We start from the raw sequence: 26,073 nt of genomic DNA, 5'->3' as shown, positions 1-26,073 counted from the left end.
AAAATCTTCCAGAGCTTGGGGGATGGGGGTGACCCATCAATCCCCCCACACCCTTGCCATATGGGGGAGCAGGATTCTGTCAAATAGAAAATGCCACTCTCCGCCTCCTCCGCCATCCCGAAAATTGACTGGCACCGAGTGCGGAGGCGGCCGAGGGAAGAAGCGAGGAGGCGGGGGACACACCACACACACACACCACACACCCGCACCGAGGGCTGATTCATGGCTTTTTAAAATGTTTTAAAGCTACAATTTCCTCCAACCGGAGAATTCTCACCCATTCCCCAACCGCAGCTCCCACCATGCTCCTCCCCCACTACATGGGGGTCAGCTGGACTGTGTCCCAGCCGCGGCCTCGACCCCGCGCGCCCTACGCCCCCAGGCTTGCGGCCCCCGGCCGGGGGTCCCCCACGCGCCCTCACCACCCCGAGGCCCGACGCGCCCAGGCCGGGAGATGCGTCGCACCTGGATGTAGTTGTTCTCGCAGTAATCGGCCACCCGTTCCAGATTCGTGTAACTGTCGAAGAGGGCCCGGCGGCCCCCCGGGATTTCCTCCTCCAGCAGCATCTGCAGCTCCGCCATCTTCACATCCTCCTCCTCCTCATACAGACCGCAGAGGCAGTGGCGGCAGCAGCGCCAGGGAAACCCAAGACTGGGAGAGGAGGAGCGGCGGCGACGGCGGCAGCAACCGGGAGGAGCGAGAAACACTCCCCGCCAGCGACAGGGGAGGGGGCAGCACGAACGGGGGCGGGGCGCGAGCCGACGGACTCCGAGGACGGTCACCGCGGCGACAGCCGGCACGGCGCGCGCACGCGCGCTCGCCTCCCTCCGCCTCCGGGAGCCCGAAAAAGATTCCCACCCTTGGTCCCGCCGCCCGCCCCTCCCCCACTTCCGGCGTCTCCTAGCGACCGCGGGAGTGGGGGCCGGGATGCGCGCGGGAGTAGCGCGCGCAGTTAACCCTTCGGCCCCCGCAGGTTGCGTGGCTGGAGAAGCGCCCCTGGCTGTCTTTGTTAGTCCGGCGTGAACGCCCACCCGGCTCCGCCGTCTTTTGGCCCGCGTCTTCAGCGACTCCCCTCGGCGTTATCCTCAACCTGGGGCCCAACCCCATGGTCATGGGCCTGAGGGATAACATCAGCCCACTAAACTTTCATGCAGCTTTAAGTGCCGCCCCACTTTTCATTTTTCTCTTCATCTTTGACCTCATCCATCCTCACTGGTACAAATAAGTAAATTTCAATTTCCTAATCCCAAATTTCCTGTCCTTCGCCTTTTTTGCACCTGTTTGCCCATTGACACCGTTTCCCCCTGCCAGGTTAGCCTCTGTTCTGTTCTCCTTTGACCATCCTCCGGACTTCAGCTTTTTGCGCTTGCCCTCTCTTTGCTTCGCTTCCTCAGTGACAACCTTTTCTGTCATTTCTCTTAGTCTGTCAACTTGACTTTTTTCTTCGTCTATTCCGTGTTTAAAGTTTCGAAAACGGTTTTGCTGGTACTTTCATTCCTCACAGGACTGTTACATGGATAAAATAAATGTTTAAAGCACTTTGGGAAACGATAAATGACACAAAAATTCAAGGTAGATCATTTTGATCTTGCAGTTATTATTCTGTTATTCCTTAGATACTATATCTTTTTTTCCTAAATCTGACTACTCCACACAATGTAATCTTAAAAAACTAAAATTCCTGACACCTGCTGAGATATTATAAAGTCCATGACCTTTATTTGTACTGTGGAAAGTCAAGGTTGACTACATTTGCAGTTTAGAGCAAGATTCATTATTTCAACTCTTGTATTTGTGATCTCTTGGCCCTCCTACAGTGATTTCTTTCCCCCCTCTTTTTTTTTCTTCCCAAATTATGAGGAAACTGTATTATACTTTCTCAAAAAATCACTTTAATGCCTTACCATTACACATTTCTGGAGCAATCTCTGATGATGTTATATTGGCTTTATTATATACACATTAGCAAATTGTGTTGAGTTTTCTCTGTGGAACCCAAATTAAAGGATACTGAAAATGTTGTTCCAGTCCAGCTAGTTTTGTTCTTAACCACTTTAAACATCTTCCGTATTAGTGGTTCTCAAACTTAAGTGTGAAGAGCTCTTTAAAATGAAAGCTGCAGGGTCACACTCTAGAGATTCATTAGCTTTAGTGATGGAATGGAGTAGTTACTTAAATGGCCCATAAACATGCTTCAGGGATTAACATATTAGATCAAGCAAACTTTTCTTTCGGACTAAAGTTCAGTGAATCAAAGGGTACTGTTGAGCTGTGAGAAGTCCACCAGGGTCAGTTAAATGCTAAACAGACTCTTCCGCCATTAGTTGTTTCCACCTAGCATTCTTTCAAATACTGCTTAGCAATTAGCCCAATAAACAGTTCTCCCCAGAGGGACGATTCATCATCCTAGGTATCACTGCGTGAAGATTCTAGTATGCACTTTCTCAAATTAATATGTGACTTCTTTGGATCTTAGCTTCCTTATCTGAAAAATCAAAGGGTTAAACTCAGGTCAGTTCTCAAACTTCTGAGTGGATTGCAATCACCTGCAGGGCTTGTTGAACCGCAGGATCGCTAGGCCCCAGCCCCAGACTTTCTCACTCAGTTGATCTGCCCCACTTCATAGTTCTAACAAGGTCCCAGGGGGTGCCAATGAAACTGCCCTTCTGGTTCTGAAGGTCTAAGTGGGAATCTCTGCCAAGAGAAGACCTTTTAATATTCGGCAGACTCTAAGAATTGAAGGACATAGATACACACTTCTGCTGCCACCAAGAACATTTCAGCAAAAAAGAAGACAACTACAAAATCTATACAAAGTACATGCATCGTGTGTGCATATATATTATCTGAGTGGAGGGATTGTAGGGTTGTTTGGTTTTGCGCATCTTAATTCTTCTAAAATGAGCATGGATTACTTTATGAGTCCAGGGAGGCTATTATCTCCCTAAATCAGAGAGAATACTTTTATTAATGCATCCCAAGATGACATTTTTAAAGCAATTTTATCATCAGTTTGATTCAAAGTAAGCATTAAAAAGTAGACTTTTTACATATTAACCCAGTCATGCCAAGTGCAGTTGATTTTTTTTTAATCTAATTGCAGGTCCTTATATTTGTTTCCAATTATGCCTTGGCTTTTTCCCAAATTTAAACCCTCATTACAATCTCCTGAAATAAATTATCTTGCTTCACATCATCTACTGATTTGATAAGCAAGACTTTGGGGTTCATTATAGTCTTCAATAAGAATGTTGAAATCAAGGCCAAGAAGAGGGCCTAACGGCTTGGCCCTGGAAGACTCACTTAGTTGGTCAGAGCCACTCTCAGTATGCCTTAAATTGGGCCACTTGTGACTGTACCTTAAAGGATTCACATTTATCCAGTATTTCATCATCATAGTCACGTGACTGGTGAGAAAGTGTCAAATTCTTCTGCTGAAATAAAGATACTGTGGAATTCCCCTGATGTATCTCATCCTAGCAACTCTATACTTAAATGAGGAAATTAAGGTAAAGCACATAATATATTGCCTAATATTATGGGCTCTAAAGAAATAAATGTTGCTTAACTGAATTGTTTACATTGCTTGTCTTACGATATCTAGAAGACATACCGATTCACTTCAGACTTTCCCCCCAGACTCTTCCTGCACACACTGACATGATAATTCATCATAAACATTGTTTTCAGGGACTTCCCTGGTGGTCCAGTGGGTAAGACTCCATCCTCCCAATGCAGGGGGCCTGGGTTCCATCCCTGGTCGGGGAACTAGATCCCACATGCATACCGCAATAAGCCCGCATGCCACAACTAAGAAGTCCGCATGCTGCAACTAAAGATCCTGTGTGCTAAGACCTGGCACAGCCTAAATAAATAAATAAATAAATAAACATTAAAAAAAGGAAAAAAAGATGCTCAACATCACTAATCATCAGGGAAACGAGACATCACCTCACAACCGTCAGAATAGCTATCACCAAAAAGAATACAAAAAAAAAAAAAACACACATTATTTTCATCATTAACTCTTTGCCTCCAAATTCTCAGTCTCTCTTTTAAATGACATCAACCTATCAGGTTTAAAATCCTTAACATTGAGTATTAATTAGTAGTTAATATTACTGTATTTTCTCATACATTTTAAAAATTTATTAGAGAACAAATAATATCTATGGCACCTAAAGAATACCATCTGTCTCATTTCCACACAATGGCACTTTCTGTAATATTTATCCCTTTTCCTGGTTTTACATTAAATGCTTGGAAACTATTAAATAAGAAACTATAAGAATGTCATCCTTCTTCATGAAGATACTTGGGACTGTTTTCTTTCTTTACCTTGAGAATCTCAAAACTAGTTTTCTGGCTGCTATATGATTTTATCAGGCAATACCAAGTTGGATATATATGTACATATACAGTTCAACGAATGAATATGTATTTCAATGAAATTTAAAAGAATTCCTTTTTCAGCAGTTCAGTTCCCTGTTTGAGATATTACACAGTAGTAATCAGGAGAAATGCAGAGTGTTTTACTCAAGCAATGACATGGTTAACTTAGTTCCTATTCTTACCCCAAACAAGAAAAATAATTATCAGTGATTAATATTTTCATACACATTTATACACATTTTAGGGTTTTAATCAAATTTAAGACTCCCAGGAAATTTTAATACCAAGTGCATATAATGTGTATATATTAAATCTTTGAAACAGATTTTCTGTATGTGATCAGAAGATAAATGACCGGGATCTAAGCCTTATATTTTTAGGCACACTTTATCATCTGGAACTTTGGTTTCAGTTTTAGTGATATAAACCTTGGTCTCAATTTTAGGGATACTTATTTAATGGTTAAAAATGTACCAAACTACTAAAAAAAAAAGCTTTACTGTGCAATAGAGCATTCCATGCTCTATAGCTACATGAATACACATTTTAAGAAATAAGTTAAAAATGACTGGAAAGAATACAAAGAATCCTCCAAAATTAGTCTGTAAGAAAAAAAAACCCTCCCATTTTCAGGAAGTCAGGAGTCCACAAGTCTCATACATATTTTTTTCATTTTTATTGAAAGTCATTTTTTTGTCTCTTTATTATGGAAATTACAAACATACAGTATGGAGAATGGTGTAATGAATACACAAACATCCACTGATGAGATGTAACAATGGCTTCTATTTTACTTTATATTATTCTTATGATACAGAATTTTAAAGAAAATTACAGTAATCATGACATTTAACCCCTAAATACTTTAGTATATATCTCTAAAAAACAAGGATATTTTGCCACATAACCACAATATTGTTGCACATCTAACAAAATCAACAATAGTCCCCTCATACTAACCAATACCCAATAAAAAGCATTTTTCAAGAAGAAATCACTCTTGAAAGGAGAGAAAATAACATATACCCAAGATACAACCTGGAAGGATTATATTTAAATATTTAGAATCTATAATAGTTTCCTATAAGAGACAACAAAATAGCTCCCTTTCCTGTGAAAAGTGAAAAGAGGAAAAAAGTTTTTCCATCAAACCATGAATGTGGACAATATAAACCTGAAATTCTTCATGACAACGTATCTCTGTGTATAGACATAACCAATGGGGTAGATAATTTATCTTGAAAGGCATATGTTTTCAAAGAATAAAAAGTCCTCAATTCTTTAAGTTTCTACTAAAATTGGTTTTACATATCCCTCCCCCACCAAAACAGTGAATTTCAGAGCTAAAGCATAAAACAGATCATCCTTTCCCACAGCAGACAGATCACCAATCAGTTCACAAAAATTGGATTTCTAAAATTAGCTACTTTTGTTCACACTTTGTCTTAAATTATGTTAAAGGTTTTATAGAGCGTCAAGCCTCAAAATGTACTAACTAGGTTTTTATTACTGACAACTATATTGACCTTCACTTAATAACATGAATTGCTAAGAGTTTGAAATATACGTTTTTCTGATTATGCTTTAATACCATTAGAACCTGTATGCTGAATATTCACTGCAGCATGTATGATTTTCAAAGCTGCTAATTTTTTTTATAATAATCTGTTTCTTATCAGTTTCAGTAATATTGCAAACAAAGAGGTTATACTTTGACAAATTTGCTAACTAAACATCATGGTATATGGTAATAAGTCTCACTAGTATAGTACAAGGTTGCTAAGAATATCATTGACCACCGATTGCTATGTTCATGAAATGGAATGTAGAAGAGGTTAACAGCAAAAAAAGTGACTCATGATATTCCTTGTCGAAGTAATTTTATGTAGCCTCTTGGAAAGAAAGGAGCAGAAGAGAATAACTTTGGTATTTTAAAATGGCAAGGAATACTGAATTTAACTACACTTAAAATACATCAGTAGGATTTCTTCCTTCCTCCTCCACAGGAATTAACAATATATTTCTCACAGATTTCTATTATCTAGATGTCCAACCATATGAATAAGTGAATGACTCATATCACTGAAATATTTCATAGGGTTTTATAATGATATTTCGGGGAAAAATCCCATTTTACCTTCCAGCAGAAAATGTTTGGCAATTATTAAAATACAGGAAAGTAAGAGCTCCATCAGTGAAATGGGGCTTCAGATAAGAGACTTTTAGTGTACTGTATCACTTTTGCAACTTTAATAAAAATCTGTATTATCAAATTGCTTTTAAGTTTGGCATCTATTTGTTGCCTATTTTGTAAATAATTTTAAGACATCCTAGAGAGTTTTAAATCGCTTGCTGATAAATCATGAAAAAGACATTTATGGGTATTTGCAAGGACACCTAGCATACAACCAGGAGGCACAGCCCTCAAAAACCACTGAGTCACAGCACCATGCTGTGTAAGGTCAGATGTGTCCAGGGCGAGCTTCATGGGCTGCAACCAGTGCAGTCCCACAGAAGCCCACACCTCAGGAGGACCCTGTGTTGGGGTATATAACACTTTGAAGGCACTGCAGTGAAATTCTCAAATTTTATTTGTGAATTTGTATTTTGTAAGTGAAGTCCACTGGGACCCTGGAGTATACGCCCGGGGCTTAGAGTTTACTTCCTTGCCTCCCTAGACATGTTCTCAGTTACCAGCTTCCCGCTCCCCGGTGCCCTGCACCCTGCCTGGCCTCCCTCTAACCATCCCTGCCCATTACCACTGCTGCCTTCTACCCAGAGCAGCAGTAAGATTGCATTAGGAGGAGAGTTGATGAGGGAGGCCCACTTTCTGCCACGTTACCCTCCAATGGGGGCCTGGGAGCAGGTGTGGGGAGGGCTGGGGTCCAGCCAGCAGTTTGCTCCGCAGCATTTTGAGGCAGGGCAAGGAAGAAGTCATCTCTGCTTTGGGCTGGCCACACCACAGCATGTTCACCAGGTAACTGGGCGGGGCTCCTCTGCCTACCCCTGATCCAGGTAAACAACATTGTCCCAGCATGGAGACTTCAATCCCTTGGGGGTGGGGTGGGGAGGGGGTCTCTCATCAACCATAGGTTAAAAGAGCAGACCCAATGGTGGGAAGGGGGGAGACTGACTTCATCCCCAGCTAAGACCCCATATTTTCATTTTGCACTGGGCATACAAATTATGTAGTTGGCCCTGATTGTGCCTCTTACAATAAAAATAAGCCCCCAAACCGTTATAAACATCATAGCATGTCCCATCATAGATGGGACATTTCTTTTCAAGTGTTTGTTTTTAGGAGACTATTATCCTATTTCTCCCAGTTATCAATAGCATAGTATAGTAATTTAGGCAATTCTTTTTGCTTAGGGGGCCTTTCCTTGGTTTTAAATTCATCCTTTAGAGAATAATATGAAACCAAAAGGAAATCACATTCTGAACAAGTTTGCGGAAAAAAAATTGTGCTAGCCTGGGCAAATTCTCATATAAAATAAGTTCTCTCAGCTTTCATTTCCCCCTTTTATAAGGCTATTGGATTAGAACATATCCGTGGAGTCTCTTAAATGTAACATAGTTTTACAAAGTCTATTAAGACTAAAGTAAATTCAAAGCTAGCACATTAGTAGATCATACTTCTAATCTCAATTTAATTAATTATCTTCAGGGGTTCTTAAATTGCAAAAAAAAATTATTATTATTATTTTTTACTATACCACAGAAGAACTAAATTATAAAACACAAACAAACATAGCTCTTTAGCAAGCATCTCAAAATCTCAGGCAGCCATGTTAAGAGTTCTCAAAGTCAAGTCATAGTTACCAGAAGGTACCAGTGACTACCCCCTTATTCTACTGCTTAATAAATTCGTATTTCCAGAATTGAGGATGAGAATTCCTTCCTCCTAAACTTTGGGTGTCCAAAATCCTAGTACTCTTCTCCTGGCCCCTGACATGCAAAAGAGAGACTGATAGACAAGTGTATCTGAAGTGAGGTAAAAGTAAGTGAAGAGGTCTGATAATGGTATCTCTCTAGGATTGCTGGATTGGAGTTCAGGCCAGAAGGAGTCTCTGGGGTGTCTCTGTGCACATGGCTGGCCATTATAGAGCTGTCTCTGGTGGTTCTGAGTCAACCTATACTATGGATTAGATTTAGATGATCCCAAGGAGACTGGATCAGTTTGGGGGCTATCCAAGAGATTTAGTCCAAAATTTCCCAAACCTCCTAGGGCCCTCCTACAAATCCTCTAAATATGAAAAAAACAGAAACTCAGAACAGACTCATGGTTCTATTTCAATCCAGAATTTCATTGTGGGTTTGAAGCCAGATCAATCTCTGATCATGGAGAGAACAAGATGACATTTACCTTGGTGGGATCACCATGCTACAGAACTGCTCTGATGCTTGATTTGCATTTCTCAAAATTATATAATTCCCACAGGGCACCATCTAGATAGAAATACACCACAGTGCCCAATTCTTGTGATTAAACCCTGTATAGAGAAAGATGAAAACCTCAGAGACAGACATAAATTTTATACACACATTAAGAAAGGTTGTCATGGCAACTTCGCTTGAAGATATGTATTTTTAAATCTAAGTAAATTTAACATTCAAAACACATTTGCATCTCCCTCAAAGGCTCTGTATCAAGAATATTAAACAAATTTTTTCCAATTCCCTTTGAATCTACACTTCCTTGAAAGCTTAACAAAATCCTATGAATATAATAACAGCACTGACTTAAGCACCTATCTTTGGAAGGCTATGAGAAAATCCAAAATGAAAGCCAAATAATGTTACTCTTCTACTCCCAGAGGCCCTAGATTGCCCCCTCCAAAATTTTAAATTGTGAGCAGGCTATGCCATATAATCTCTACAAGGTCCTTTTAAGCTCTAAAAATCAATTATCTATTAGCTGCTGACCTCGCAACACAGCAACAAATCATGAAAGATGAACACACCTAGTGCTGCAGTATAACTGAACAATTCATACAAATGACTATAATCAATATTGCTCTTTAACCTAGTCAAACCAATTCCTAGCTTTGTTTCTTCTCACTCTGAACAATCTCCAGTATTTCTATTCAGCATCAGTGTTGACAGTTTTCCTTGAGAAGATATGTAGTTTAATTCTCTTGCTCATAAACTAAAAGTAACAAAAAGAATGGTTTGACTCCCAACGGTTCCTTGTGCTTCTTCCGCCTCTACAGCCTGTAACTGAAGCCTTCTGTTCTTTGTCATGTAGTCAACTACAAGTTCCTTCCTTTGTCCCTTTCAGCCACTAACCTAAAGGGTCCTTGAGTTGCTTCCAAACCCAGGACCTAGAGAGCTCAAGTGCTAGAAAGTTAAGCTTTGGCACATGAGACTCTGGGGTTCTTCCTCCTGGGGTGAAGCACAGAAGAGAGAAAACACAGTAAATTCCATGTCTGTCTGGCTCAGTGCTATATCCCCAGCATCTGGAATAAGATCTGACACACATTAAGTGACCAATAAAAAAGTGTTGCCTAACTAAATGGGTCACATTTCTTTGCACAGAAATGGAAGTCAGGAGAAGGACAGAGTCAGGAGAGTAAGAGGGCTCTGTCCTCTGACAGGGAAAAGAGGAGGAGGTGAGGGAGTGAGAGAACATGGAATTCAGGTGCCTTGGTTCTAATACGGTCACTCCTAGTCTGGAGAATCTCTGCACCATGCATAGGTTAAAGAACTACCTAAGACAGATGTTCCTTTAGACTCCTTTTGTCTGTAGATCATTTTGGACACAACATCTATAGATCTATTGAACACTACATCTCCATGAAACACTGGTTTTTCAGGATAATAGGTATAACTTGAAAAAGGGGTACCTTCATCAAATACATTTGGAACACTCAGTGTTACACCAAGTTAAAATAGGTTTCCTTACAGTAGAACTTCTCAGCTCTTCCAATATATTAATACGCATTCTGAGAAAGAATGTATGTATATAAACTGAGAATGAATACGATCAAGGAAACTTTTTCTCAGAGTATCTCATAGGATAGGGTACCATGAGACACACTTTGGGAAATAATGCTGTTGCTAACCTAATAAAAAAACTCTGATCCTTAAACATTTCCTAGTTTTAATGATGATCTAGTGATAAGACACAGAAGGAACAAAGGACTACTTGCTTACCAACTATTTTGGTTGATATTTTGTAGAACTATAGGCTATTATAAACCTATGTTCACACCTAATACAGGCATCACTGAAAGATGTCCATACAACATCTTCTTAAATACTTCCAGCAATGGGGTACTTAGCATATCACAAAGTGCTATTAGCATTAGAGGTAGTTTGGCTATCTGGAAATCTTCTTCAACTATTAAGTAACTTCAATAATCTCCTTTATTCTATATACAGAGAAAACCTCAATGAAGATTTCATTCATTTATTCAAAAATATTTACTGATTGCCTTTTTGGAGACAGGCACGTTACAACTTTATCTATGATATAGTTACAAAGTAAGTTTCATTCACTACTATCATGTGTTAAAAATTAAAACAAGAATTTGCAAGTATTTTAGATGTATATAAATGTAGATTTTTTAAAAAACTACCAAACAGGATTATTTGTGACTTATTTGCTCCTGGCAGTTTATCCATGCTATAACAAGATCCATTCCCAATCTGTAGAAAGACAGCCACCAAACTGTAAACTGACTGAATGGGAAGCCAACTGGAAGAAGGAATGTCATTTCCTGCCTTTTGTTTACTGTCTGGATATTTTACAAAATGGCTCCCAGCTCAAATTTTACAATTATCCATTCACTCAGTGTCATAAAATTCTATAAATCAAACATGAAATTGATTTCTATTGTAATTTTAAAGTCTACTCCCACCCCAAAATAAGACCTTACAAAATTGAAGTAACATAAGAAAATGTCTGAAATGAATTAAATGAAAAGTAGACCAAATTGTTCTGATTGCAATAGGTAAAAATATACGTATGTGGGAACAGGAAAAAATTTAAACAGTTGTACAAGTGGCAGTTGAGTTGGCAGTATTTAGTTTCCTTTGAGATTTCTTTTAATACTGCTGTTACATTACTCTTTTAATCATTTTCTTTAGCTATTATGAACTGTACATCATTTGAAACTATTGCTTGGTTCTCTCTTAAGTAAGAACAAAAACCCCACTAAACCCCACTGAAGCTATTAAGATAATCTGAAGTTTAGATCTTTTACTGTTTCTTAGCTAGTATTTGCTGTCTTTATTTACAGTATTTCTTCTAGCAGGAATGAAGAACTATTTTAGTTAGTCCTACCTGTACCTACTATTACTTTCTAAGGACTAAATGAGATGGGTATATAAAGAATTTGGTTTCTAACAAATGCTCATTCCAGTCCCTTGTTCTACTTTGGCAAGTTTCAGTCTCACTCCTTTTTATCAGTGCAGATCACTGACAACGCTCAAAGCAACACAGTATCCAGCCTTTTTGGCACGCTGATTTTCTGACTTCTGCAATAACAGCAACTGCTTTGTTGTCACTGCCTCCCTTCCCCCAACTCCTCCCCTTCCACCTTCATCATTGGTCTTAGGAACTTAGGAAACAGGCATAGGACTGGCTAAGAAGAAAAATTAGGTCGTTAGCATCAACTTGTTGACAATATAAAAACCCACCCTTGAAAATAGTGTCCATTTCTCTCGCAGCTATCTTCTCACAGCTACTAAATGACTCCTTGATTCTACCAGCCATGTCTTCACTTTTACACACTCAGTAGAATTATGTTTTTTTAAGCAGTTTTCAATGTGTCAACATAACCGCATGTGAAAAAAAGGTACATTTTATAAAGGGTAACAGTACTTTTTATGGGTCTGGAGAAAAAAATAAACATGTCTTCAGGGAAGAATTTTAATCTGTTTCCCCCAGAGTCCAAAAACAACAACAAAGATTCTTAAAATGTCCTCTTAAAAGATGAAATGCTATCCTAATTTGAACTTAATTATATTGAAGATTTTTCTTAGGATAATGGAGTAATTTCATTTCTTAAATGCTCATTGTAACACCTAGATTATGCTATGACTTTAGCAACTTGGTTCTACTAATATATAACTGTTTTGATAGAATAGATGGAGAAGTAAGGCCATTTTTAAAGTTGAAAAGAATAACAATATTTGAGAAGGGAAAGAGGCAGAGAAAAAGATTGACAAGTCTGTGCTTACATTCTGAGTGAGAAGAATAGTAATGTTCCAGCTGTGGAAAACACTACTGGTTCATAACATATTAAATGAAGAGAACACTGTGTATAATATGTCTGTAAAAATTACATGTGGATTAAAAAGTAGAAGGATCCACCTCAGAAGCTTAACACTGGTTAAGTTCAAATAGTGGTGATGGAGTTTCCTATTTTTGTGCTTCTATGTTTCCTAGATTTTTCTACAATAAACCCATATAATTTTCCAATAAAAAATAGAGCATTTTGTCTTTAAAATACAAACTATTTTAATATAAAGAAAACAAATAAATTTTGATATTAAGTCTATAAATAAGATAGAATCTATTTATATCAAAAAATGAAACTGCACATTTGTGGGCCAAACAGCATGTGAGTTTTTCATTTTTCCCAAACATATGCACAGAATTAATTCTGTTTTGAATTTTATTAGCACAAAGTGTGGAAGAGCCCTTTCATTCCATAAAAATGTGTTGTGTTGATGTTTTTAACAATAAACTTCTGAACTATCAAAAAGAATGTAGATCAAAATCAGTGAAGAAATAGTTTTTAAAAAGCCAAAAAGCTATAAAACTTAAGAGTCCTGCTAGAGCCATGCTACGAGCCATCAGTAACACTGAGGCTACTAAAATTTAGGTCATTTGACAAATACAAAGGGCCACGTAAGAACAACAGTGAATGGATAACTTATTTTACATATGATTAACAGTATTTTTTATTTTTTAAAAATCCTCTAGAAAAATGACTTATTTTTAATGTTTCAAGTTATTTATGTAACTCTGGATAAAATATGCTTATTTACCTGATTCTTCTATGCTCTATTTTCCTTGATTCCATCATTATTATACATTGTCTCACTATTGGCAACATGCCAACACCCTGACTCTGGTTCAGTTACCCTGTTTTTCCCTTGATCATGGCTGATCAGGTCTCCCTTGCTTTAAAATTCCACTTACCTCATCTGATTTTACTGACACTTGGTTTACAAATCAACTGGCTACTCTAACTTTCCAGTGCCAGTTTCCAAACCAGTTAAGGTACTTGGATAACAAAGGAAGATGCTCTTTATATGCAAAACCATATAATATGATAGGTGACAGGGAATAAATGTAACAACATGCCTTTGTAGAAACATGATGCTAGGAACTAAGAATACATTTCACTTAAAGTTTCAGAATTTAAATTATTCCATAAATTAAATGTTTTTGTCAGAAATAAAGGCTGCATCTAGTTACTTAGTTTCTATGTTTAACTACTTATTACTAGGTCTAAAATGTTAGCTATATAACCATAAACACAACATAAAATAACTCAATAACTAGGGTACATTCTTGAAACTAAAATTACAAGAGAAATTCAGCAGTGTCAAAAATAAGCCCATCTGCAAACATTTATCACTATTCTTCCTTTCCTCTCTATCAGCACTTGGCATATTTCCTTCATATCTCCTTTTATCTTTAAAAAAACATATTTTAAAAAAAGAATTCTTAAAAAAATTTTTAAAAAATTAAAAAAAAAAAAAGAATTCTTCAAGAACAGTGTAACCAAAGAAAGCAAACTAAAATACAATGCTGTCAATAAAAAAGCATTAAATATAAAACTTACCAGTACTAAAATGTAAATTTGAAAGATACTTATTTTTGAAAAATCCCCAATATTTCTTTGCTTACTAGTGAGACTGACCATTTTTCTAAAAGTTTATTAGCTGTTTCCCCTTATAAAAGCTGTTTTGTCCATTTATCTACTGTATGTTTTCTTACCAATTTGTATGAGCTCTTTATATGTAATATGGATATTATCCCTTTCTGTCATATATTTTGCAAATATTTTCACCCATCTTTGTTTTCTTTCTTTTAAATTTGGTTTCAGTTTTTAGTTAATGCTCTCTCATTTCTTATGGTTAGGATATGACATAATAATAAATAAATTCAGGAATTTATTTTTTCCACAAATGATGATTAGTGGAGTAATACAGTGCTACTACAATTTCCAGCAAAAAAAGGACAGACAAGCCTCACTCTTAGTTTGCTACTTAGGAAGGACACCACTTCAAAACACATTCAGAACTAACTGTATTATTTTCCAAATGATTCAGAACTGTTCAAAATGATGAGCAATGTATAAGTCATGAAATAAACACTGTTGTCTGGGAAGGCATACAAGCAAATACAAGGTATGTTATTCACTGAATTACTCAAACCTAATAACAATGATTAAACACAAACTAATTTATACTCAGAAAATAAAAATATTAATCTAATAAATAAAATTATATAAAGTCCTTTTTTTCTTTTCCTTTTTATGTAAAGTCCCCTTTAAGAGGATTTACTGAAAGTGTGAATATGAGTTATTTTTCTCTTTTATGAATATTTTAAAAATATTATTGTGAAAAATAATTTCTCTTCAAGAATATTAATTTTAGAGATCAAACTAAGGCTAAGAACATGAAAACAATGACATAGAAACTGATAAAACAAAAGTTAAAAGTAGAAGTCCTCCCATTAAAATTATCACTATATTGATGCAATAAGTATAAAAGTATATGATGCATTAAGAAACTGATATACAAAAATTCAAATTCACATGATGAAGTACTAATAGGTGTTTATATTATACAATGATGCTTGGCTTATAAAAGGATTCAATACATATTTTCTAAACAGTCATTTCCCTCAACAAAGTTAAGTGTATACAATTTTAATATCTCTTTGAGACAGTGATCCAAGCTTCCTCCTTGGATGATGTTACCAGTTCATACTTAGTTTCAATAACTTGTCCCTCCACAGAAAGTAGGTGCAGTCTCCTCACCAGTACACTCAAAAGTACTGTGGTCACCATATATGCAAACCTAGTCAGGAAGAAAGTCAACTGGTTACTAAAGATTAACAACTATACTTTAACTATATAGATTGTTCATTCCCATCAACAGTGATAAACAAAATTATAAGTACAAAGTCTAGCATCTTTCCTTTCCTTTTCGTTTCTCTATCATCTCACCTCAGCTCTGGGCATTCCTGTGTGCCTGAGAATCCAAGCAAGGAGAAAGTCTTCGCTACCGATTCATCATCAAACCGCTCTGGATCAAACCTAAAAAGAAGATTTGGGCCTGATCACAACAGAGCTCCACTGGCATGGTACATATTTACACTATAAGAACACAGGCATGTAATAAAGTTTTAAAACTACTTAAGATAGAAACTGCTGTCACATTATATTTAAATTTGACCTTTTATGTTCCCAAACTATTGAACATATATTACATCTCTTTTTGCTTACTTTATTACTTCTATTTTATTTATTTATTTATGTATTTATTTATTTTTTGGCTACACTGGGTCTTCGTTGCTGTGAGCAGGCCTTCTCTAGTTGCAGCAAGCGAGGGCTATTCTTCATTGTGGTGCGCAAGCTTCTCATTGCGGTGGCTTCTCTTGTTGCTAAGCACGGGCTCTAGGCGTGCGGGCTTCAGTAGTGGCAGCACGCCGGCTCAGTAGTTGTGGCTCGCGGGCTCTAGAGCGCAGGCTCAGTAGTTGTGGTGCACGGGCTTAGCTGCTCTGCGGCATGTGGGATCTTCCTGGACCAGGGATCGAACCCGTGTCCCCTGCATTGGCAGGCAGATTCTTAACCATTGCACCACCAGGGAAGCCTCTACTTCTAAACAATAGATGCAAAATACATTTCTCTAGAATCATCGAAGAATGAAACTGTAACATGCAACTATATCATTTATGAGATTTAAGGATAAATCATACAAAATCACATAATGAATATTTACATTTAAGAGTGTTCAAAATATGTTACATGAGACCATCGGATCAATATGCGAGGCATTTTACATTGCCTCTTAAGTCAAATTTTAGTTCTTAAGATTGGAGACACCAGACTAAAAATTCTATTCATCAATTACATGAGACCCAGACTTATTAATAAGTGAGGGAAATGAAGAGGCTAAGAAGGATCTTTTATTGTACAGAAGTTTACTCTGTAAAAAGTCAATGGGAGTTGGGCTTCCCTGGTGGCACAGTGGTTGAGAGTCTGCCTGCCAATGCAGGGGACACGGGTGCGAGCCCTGGTCTGGGAAGATCCCACATGCCTCGGAGCAACTAGGCCCGTGAGCCACAATTATTGAGCCTGAGCTTCTGGAGCCTGTGCTCCGCAACAAGAGAGGCCGCGATAGTGACAGGCCTGCACACCGCGATGAAGAGTGGCCCCCAATTGCTGCAACTAGAGAAAGCCCTCGCACAGAAACGAAGACCCAACACAGCCATAACTAAATAAATAAATAAATCCCATTTAAAAAAAAAAAAAGTCAATGGGAGCAATTACACTCTAATAAAGATGTTTAAAAAAAAAAGTCAATGGGGAAATGTATATATTAAACGAAAACAACCCACCCACCAAGGAGCATAAAAATTCCCCTCAAAAACAAGTGTTTTTAAAAGATCTAAACTCTGAGAAAAAAAAAAAGGAATCTTGCTTTCATTGTCCTTTTTAAAAAGTGTAGATTACCTTTCACTTTTGGAATATACTATATTTACATTACAGTCCATATAAAAAACTGTATCAAATTTAATCAGCCTTTCCTTTTGTAAACTATCTTGAAAATTGAGACCCTAAATGTTTACTTGAAGATACCTATGTTTCCAGATCAAAAGAGAATCAAACTTGATTTTTTCCAACTACTTTTTTTAATCTTTATTTTATATTGGAGTATAGTTGATTTACAATGCTGTGTTCAATTCAAGTGTACAGCAAAGTGATTCAGTTATACACACATATATCTATTTTTTTAGAATCCTTTCCCATATAGGTTATTACAGAATATTGACTAGAGTTCCCCGTGCCATACACTAGGTTCTCGTTAATTATCTATTTTACATATAGTAGTCTGTATATGTTAATCCCAACCTCCTAGTTTATCCCTCCACCCTGCAACTTTCCCCTTTAGTAACCCTGTTTGTTTTCTAAGTCTGTGAGTCTGTTTCTGCGTTGTAAAAAAGTTCATTTGTATCACTCTTTTAGATTCCACATATAAGTGATATCATATGATATTTATCTTTCTCTGTCTGACTTACTTTATTTAGTATGATAATCTCTAGGTCCTTTCATGTTGCTGCAAATGGCATTATTTCAGTCTTTTTTATGGCTGAGTAATATTACATTGTATATATGTACCACATCTTCTTTATCCATTCCTCTGTTGAGGGATACTTACCTTGCTTCCATGTCTTGGCTATTGTAAACAGTGCTACAATGAACACTGGGGTGTATGTATCTTTTCAAATTATGGTCTTCTCCGGATATACGCCCAGGATTGGGATTGCTGGATCATATGGCAACCCTATTTTTAGGTTTTAAGGAATCCCCATACTGTTCTTCATAGTGGCTGTACTAATTTACATTCCCATCAACAGTGTGGGAGGGCTCCTTTCTCTCCACACCTTCTCCAGCATTTATTGTTTGGAGGCTTTTTGATGATGGCCATTCTGACCGGTGTGAGGTAATACCTCATTGTAGTTTTGATTTGCATTTCTCTAATAATTAGCTATGTTGAGCATATTTTCAAGTGCTTTTTAGTCATCTTCACCAACAATGAAAGATCAGAAAGAGAAATTAAGTAAACCATTCCATTTACCATTGCATCAAAAAGAATAAAATACCTTGGAATAAACCTACCTAAGGAGGCAAAAGACCTGTACTCCAAAGACTATAAGATGCTGATGAAAGAAATTGAAGATGACACAAACAGATGGATATACCACATTCTTGGATTGAAAGAATCAATATTGTCAAAATGATTATACTAAACTAGGTAATCTACAGATTCAATGCAATCCCTATCAAATTACCAATGGCATTTTTTGCAGATCTAGGACAAAAAAATTTTTAATTTGTATGGAAACACAAAAGACCCCAAATAGCCAAAGCGATCTTGAGAAAGAAAAATGGAGCTGGAGGAATCAGGCTCCCTGACCTCCGACTATAAAGCTACAGTAAGCAAAACAGTATGGTACTGGCACAAAGACAGACCTGGAGAGCAATGGAACAGGACAGAAAGCCCAGAAATAAACCTGAGCACCATTGGTCAATTAATCTATGACAAAGGAGGCAAGAATATACAATGGAGAAGACACAGTCTCTTCAACAAGTGGTGCTGGGAAAACTGGACAGCTACGTTTAAAAAAATGAAATTAAAACCTTCTCTACCACCATACACAAAAATAAATTCAAAATGGATTAAAGACCTAAATGTAAAACCAGATACCATAAAAGAGGAAAACATAGGCAGAACACTCCTTGACATAAATCACAGCAGTATCTTTTTGGCTCCACCTCCTAGAGTAATGAAAATTAAAAACAAAAACTAACAAATGGGACTTAATTAAACTTAAAAGCTTTTGCAGAAAAAAGGAAACCATAAACAAAACGAAAAGACAACCCACAGAATGGAAGAAAATATTTGCAAATGATGTGACCGACAAGGGATTAACCTCCAAAATATACAAACAGCTCATGCAGCTCAATATCAAAAAAAGAAACAACCCAATAAAAAAATGGGCAGAAGATTTAAATAGACACTTCTCCAAAGAAGACATACAGACGTCCAACTATTTTATGAAATACCTCACAATTTTAAGGATTAAAATTAAAATAAAAATGAAAAATAGATAATTTGGCCTCAAATGCTGAAGGATTTTTTAATCTAAAGTTTTTCAGCTTTATTGATTTATAACTGCAAAACTGTAGTATATTTAAAGTGTACAATATGATGATTTGATAAGCATACACATTATGAAAGGATTCCCACCCTCAAGTTAATTAGCACAACCATCACATTACATGTTGTTACCATTTTGTGTCTGTGTGATAATAATACTTAATTTCTACTCTCTTACCAAATTTCAAATATACAATATGGTATTATCAACCATAATCACCATGTCATACGTTAGTTAGATCCTCAGACCTTTTTCGTCTTATAACTGAAAGTCTGTACCCATTTGTCAACTGCTCCCTACTCCTCACCCCCCAACACTCCAGCTCCTGGCAACAACCATTCTACTCTCTGTTTCTATGTTGGAAGTTTTTTGTTTTTTTGTTTTTTCAGATTCCATATGTAAGTGATATCATGCAGTATTTGTCTGTCTCTGTCTGGCTCATTTCACTTACCATAATGCCCTCCAGGTTCATCCATGTTGTGCAAATAACAGGATTTCCCTCTTTTGTGAGGCTGAATAATATTCTATTGTATGTATATATACACTACATCTTCTTTATCCATTCACCAGTTGACAGACACACTTAGGTTGCTTCCATCCTTGTGAATAATGCTACAATAAACATGGGAGTTCAGATATCTCTTTAAGAAATCATTTTGTCTCCTTTGGATATATACTCAGAAGTAGCACTGCTGGTTCACATGGTAGTTCTATTTTTAACTTGTTGAGAAATTCCATACTATTTTTCACAGTGGCTGTACCCATTTACATTCACACCAACAGTGTACAAGGGTTCTTTTTTTATCCATATCCTCTCCAACATTTGTTATTTCTTGTCTATTTGATAACAGACATCCTAACAGGTATAAGGTGATCTCTCATTGCAATTTTGATATGTATTTATCTGATTCGTGGTATTGAGCACCTTTTCATGTACCTGTTGGACATTTCTATGTCTTCTTCGAAGAAAATAAAAAGTCTATTCAGGTTCTTTGACCATTTTTTTTTCTTTTGTCCACCATGCGTGGCTTGTGGGATCTTAGTTCCCTGACCAGGGACTGAACCCGCACCCTCAGCAGTGTAAGTGCAGAGTCCTAACCACTGGACCACCAGGGAATTCCCCTTTTGCCCATTTGTTAATTGGGTTGTTTCTTTTTTGCTATTGAGTTGTAGGAGTTCCTTATATATTTTGGGTATTAACTCCGTATCAGATATTTGCTTTGCAAATATTTTCTCCCATTCCATAGGTTGCCATTTCATTTAGTTGGTGGTTTCCTCTGCTGTGCAGAAGCTCTTTAGTTTGACATAGTCCCATTTGATTAGTTTGACTTTTGTTGCCTTTGCTTTTGGTGCCAAATCCAAAAAAATCACTACCAAGACCTGTGTTAAGGACCTTAGCACTATGTTTTCTTCTAGGAGTTTTAGGGTTTCAGGTCTTACGTTCAAGTCTTATTCCATTTTGAATTGATTTCTGTGCATGCTGTAAGATAGGGATCCAGTTTCATTCTTTTGCATATGGATATCCAGTTTTCTGAGCACCAGTTATTGAAGAGACTAAACCTTTCTCCATTGCATATTCTTGCCTCCTTTGTTGGAAATTAGTTGACAACATATGCACGGGTTTATTTCTGGGCTCTCCATCTATGTATCTATATTTTTCTGGTCTACATCTCTGTTTTTAGGGCACTACCATGTTGTTTTGGTTACTAAAGCTTTGTAACATAGTTTGAAATCAGGAAGTGTGATGCCTCCAGCTTTGTTCTTTTTTCTCAAGATTGCTTTGGCTATTCTGGGTCTTTAGTGGTTCTGTGAATTTCAGGATTGTTTATTCTATTTCTATAAAAATTGACATTGGGATTTGGACAGGGATTGTACTGAATCTGTAAATTGCTTTGTCTAGTAGGGACATTTTAACAATATTAATTCTTCCAGTCCATGAACACAGATTATCTTTCCATTTATTTGCATCTTCTTCTATTACTTTCATCAATATTTTAGTTTTCAGAGTACAGATCTTTCATCTACTTGACTGAATTTAATCCTAAGTATTTTACTATTTTTGATGCTATTGTAAATGGGATTGTTGTCTTAACTTTTCTTTCTGATAATTTGTTGTCAGTGTATAGAAAAGCAACTGACTTTTTTATATTGGTTTTGAATCATGAAACTTTACTGAATTCATTTATTAATTCTAACAGTTTTTGGTGGCATCTTTAAGGTGATCTATGTATAATATCATGTCATCTCCAAGTAAAGGCAATTTTACTTCTACCTTTCTGATTTTATTTCCTTTTCTTTCCTAATTGCTCTGGCTAGGACTTCTAATATCATGTTGAATGAAAGTGGTGAGAGTGGGTATCCTTGTCTTGCTCCTGATCTTAAAGGAAGACCTTTCATCATTTCACCCTTGAGTATGCTGTTAGCTATAGGCATGTCATATATGGCCTTTATTATGTTGAAGCACATTCCTTCTATACCTAATTTGTTGAGTTTTTATCATGAAAAGATATTTAATTTTGGCAAAAGCTTTTTCTGTACCTACTGAGATGATCATACAGTTTTTATCCTTCATTTTGTTAATGTCATATATCACACTGATTGATCTGCATATGTTGAACCATCCATCCTAGATTTACCCCAGGAGTAAAACCCATTTAATCATGGTGTACAATTCTTTTAATGTACTACTGATTTTGGTTTGCAAATACTTTGTTAAGATTTTTTCCATATATGTTCATTATGGATATTGGCCCATAGTTTTTTGTAGTGGCCTTTTCTGGCTTCCGTCAAGGGTAATACTGGCCTCATAAAATGAATCTGGAAATGTACTCTTCTTTTCTATTTTTGGGAGGAGTTTAAAAAGGATTGGCATTAATTCTTCTGGAAGTGTTTGGTAGAATTTACCAAGGAAGCTATCTGGTCTTGGACTTTTCTCTGTTGAGAGGTTTTTGATTACTGACTCAATCTCCTTACTAATAACTGGTCTGTTGAGATTTTCTACTTTTTCATGATTCAGTCTTCTTGGTAGGTTTTATGTTTCTAGGAATATACCCATTTCTTCTACGTTATCTAATTTGTTGGCATATGATTATTCACAGTAATTTCTTACGATCCTTAGTATTTATGTTCTCAGTTGTAATGTCTCCTCTATCATTTACAATTTTATTTATTTGAGCCTTCCCTTGTTTTTTCTTATTAAGTCTAGCTAAATATTTGTAAATTTTGTTTACCTTTTCAAAAAAACAGCTCTTAGTTTCACTGATCTTTTCTATTGTCTTTCTAGTTTCTATTTCATTTGTTTCCACTCTGATCTTTATTTTCTTTTACTAATTTTGGACTTCGTTGTTTTTTTTTTTTTTTCTAATTCCTTGAGGTGTAAAGTTAGGCTGTTTATTAGATGTCTTTCTTTTTTCTTAATGTAGGTGTTTATTGCTATAATCTCCCCTCTTAGAACTGCTTTTGCTACATCCCATAAATCTTGTTATACCATGTTTTCTTTTTCATTTGTCTCAAGATATTTTCTGATTCCCAATGGTTATTTCTTCTTTGACCCACTGGTTATTCAGAAGCATATTCAGTAGACCGTTTAATCTCCATTTTTTTTAATCCAACAAAAAACTCAATTACTCCCACCCAGGATTTTGAAACATTTAATCAAAAAAGAATCTGGCATTTTAAAAGTTAGGTTTACAAGCTTGACACATTCTTAATATTAGCAATTTATCTATTTGTATGTTGTCTAAGAAAATGAGGTCTATGAAGACATCAACAAGATATTTAAGAGTTCATTATAAGCTACAGTACCTTGCAAGTAAGTATGCAGTTTAACTGTAATAAACCACTATAAGCAAATTTAACTACATAAAAATATTAGTTAAATGCAATTCTCTGGAAATACACATCATACTTACAGCTGTTTTTTAGTGAGATTCTTACTGCTTTCTTCCCCTTTGTGGTCAGAAAGATCTTTGATATGATTTCAAATTTCTTAAATTTATTAAGATTTGTTTTGTGGCCTAACATATGATATATCCTGTAGAATGTTCCATGTGCACATGAGAAGAATGTGTATTCTGCTTCTGTTGGATAGGATGTCCTAAATATGTCTGTTAGTTCCATCTGGTCTACATGTAGTTTAAGTCCATGGTTTCCTTATTGATTTTCTGTCTAGGTGATATATCCACTGTTGAAAATGGGTATTGAAGTCCTTTACTATTATTTTATTGCTATTTCTCCATTCAGATCTATTAATATTTGCTTTATTTAGGTGCTCCAAGTTGGGTACATAAATATGTACAAGTGTTATATCCTCTTGATGAACTGACCCCTTTATCATTATATAATGATCTTCTTTGTCTCTTGTTACAGTTTATGGCTTAACATCTATTTTGTCTGATGTAAGTATAGCTAGCATTGCTTTATTTTGGTTTCCATATGCACAGAATAACTTTTTCCATCCCTTCACTTTCAGTCTGTGTGTCTTTATAGCTGAAATGACTCTCTTATAGGCAGCATATAGTTGCATCTTGTTATTTTATCCATTTGGTCACCCTGTGTATTTTGATTGGAAAACTTAGTCCATTTATGTTTAAAGAAACTATTAATAGGTATGGATGTACTAATGCCATTTGGTGAACTCTTTTCCAGCAGTTTTGTAGTTCCTTTGATCCTTTCTTCCTTTGTGATTTCATGATTTTCTACAGTGGGATGCTTTGAGTTCTTTCTCTTTATACACTGTATATTTACTATAGGTTTTGCTTTGTGGTTACAAGGATGATTACATAAAATATATTATGGTTATAACTGCCTATTTTAATCTGATAACAACTTAATTTCAAATGCATTGAAAAGCTCTACATTTTCACATTCTCCCCCAATATTTTATGTTTCTAATGTCACATTTTACATCTTTTTATACTGTGTATCATTAATAAATTATTGCAGTTTTAAACACTTTTGTATTTTAACCTTTATACTACAGTTATAAGTTATTTACCCACCACCATTACAATATTTGAGTATTCACATTAACTATATATTTACCTTTACCAATGAATTTTATACTTTTATATGTTTTCATGTTACTAATTAGCATCCTTTCATTTGAGCTTGAATAACTCCCTTTAACATTTCAGCTTTTGTTTGTCTAGGAGACTCTTTACCTCTCCTTCAATTCTGAAGGACAATTTTGCCAGGTAGTGTATTCTTGATTGGCAATTTTTTTCTTTCAGCACTCTGAATATATCAGCCCACTCCCTTCTGGCCTGCAAGGTTTCTGTTGAAAAATCTGCTGAGCATCTTATGTGGGTTCCCTTGTACATAACATGTTGCTTTTCTCTTGCTTCTTTTAAAATTCCCTCTTTGTCTTTAACTTCTGACAATTTAATTATGATATATGTCAGTGTGTGTCTCTTTAGAGTCATCTTTTTTGGTACTCTTCAGGCTTCCTGGATCTGGATGTCTGTTTCTTTTCCCAGGTAGGGAAGTTTTCAGCCATTATTTCTTTGAATATACTTTCTTTGTCCCTTTCTCTCTCTCTTCTCCTTCTTGGACATCTATAATGTGTATATTGGACTACCTGATGATATCCCATAAGTCCGTTAAGCTATCTTCACTCTTTTTCATTTTTCTTTTTGCTCCTCTGATGAATTCCACTGCCCTGCCTTTAAATCTGCTGATCCTGTCTTCCGCTTCATCTAATCTGCTGTTAAACCCCTGTAATGAATTTTTCAATTCAGTTACTGTATTCTTAAGCTCTGTGATTTCTGTTTGGTACATTTTTATATTTTCTATCTCTTCACTGAAATTATCATCTTGTTCATGCATTGCTCTCCTGACCTTCGTGAGCAATCTTTATGACCATTATATTGAATTCTTTCATTAGGTACATCACATCTCCATTAAGATCAGTTTCTGGAAATTTATCTTGCTCTTTTGTTTGGAACATAGTCCCCTGTTTCTACATTTTCCATGACTCCTTGTGTTGGTTTCTTTATATCAGATAAAACATTCTTCTACTTTATAATGCACTGTGAAAACTTTGAAAAAATGTCATTACTGGGCACCTTGGAACTGAGCACTTGTACAGGATGGAACATCTGTCAGCAGATCTCAGAAAACTGGAAGCAAAGATTTTTCTTAGGTTTAAGGTTCATAGGCCTGGTATTGTTCCTCAGAAGGCATTTCATAAGCCTCACTGTCAGGATCCAAGGGCATATCTTCCAGAATTCCTTCCTGGGGGGCTCCTTCTTCACTCAGGCTAATATGAAGGTGTCAGCAGGGCTGCACTTCTTTCTGGAGGTTCTAGAGTAGATATCATTTCCTTGTGTGTTCCAGCTTCCTATGTTTGCCCACACTCCTTGGCATATGGCTTTTCACGGAAAGCCAGCAATGGCTTTTCCAGTCTTTCTCCAGTGTCATCACTTTACAGCAGACTATTTTATCTAATAAAATAGACTGCTGTCACAGTCTTGTGTAGGAGATGAAGCTCATTAATTAGCCCAGCCTGACTTCCTGGTTGCCTCTTAAACCTCTGTGATTGTCCAACCCGCTGTCTTTGTTCACAGTTGCTCCCAGTAGTTGAGGGTATGTCATGACCTGTCAGTGTCCAAAAGGAGAGAATCATAGTCAGCACCTATACACAGGCTGATTAGAAGATGGACTGCCAGAAAACAGGTAAGGATGCATGTAGTCAAACTGCTTCCAAGGAGAAACTGGGAGATGGACATTTTTATCTGCTCCCTCTGTGCTGAGCCTGGGTGTATAG

The 26,073-nt window shown here is 36.6% G+C and overlaps 2 protein-coding genes across 29 annotated transcripts in view; both read right to left on the bottom strand.

Annotated features, from left to right (window-relative positions):
• ABI2 (abl interactor 2) overlaps positions 1–800 on the bottom strand; it is a 90,918-nt gene extending 90,118 nt beyond the window's left edge. For all 26 annotated transcript variants that reach the window (XM_036857442.1, XM_036857437.1, XM_036857438.1 and 23 more), the window contains exon 1: positions 466–800. In XM_036857442.1, the coding sequence (XP_036713337.1) occupies positions 466–582 (117 nt within the window). In that variant the 5' untranslated portion in view covers positions 583–800. The remainder of the gene's footprint in view (positions 1–465) is intronic.
• A 4,250-nt stretch (positions 801–5,050) lies between these two features.
• The window catches only part of LOC118897925 (cytochrome P450 20A1), a 73,427-nt gene continuing 52,404 nt past the window's right edge, over positions 5,051–26,073 (bottom strand). For all 3 annotated transcript variants that reach the window (XM_036857564.1, XM_036857565.1, XM_036857563.1), the window contains exons 12-13: positions 15,589–15,678; positions 5,051–15,439 (exon numbers count right to left, since the gene is read on the bottom strand). In XM_036857564.1, coding sequence (XP_036713459.1) covers positions 15,289–15,439; positions 15,589–15,678 — 241 coding nt within the window. In that variant the 3' untranslated portion in view covers positions 5,051–15,288. The remainder of the gene's footprint in view (positions 15,440–15,588; positions 15,679–26,073) is intronic.

Source organism: Balaenoptera musculus, chromosome 7, assembly GCF_009873245.2.
Source record: "Balaenoptera musculus isolate JJ_BM4_2016_0621 chromosome 7, mBalMus1.pri.v3, whole genome shotgun sequence".
In the NCBI taxonomy this organism is placed as follows: domain Eukaryota; kingdom Metazoa; phylum Chordata; class Mammalia; order Artiodactyla; family Balaenopteridae; genus Balaenoptera; species Balaenoptera musculus.
Note: the sequence above shows the minus strand (reverse complement) of the source record. Positions and strands in the feature narration are given on the sequence as shown.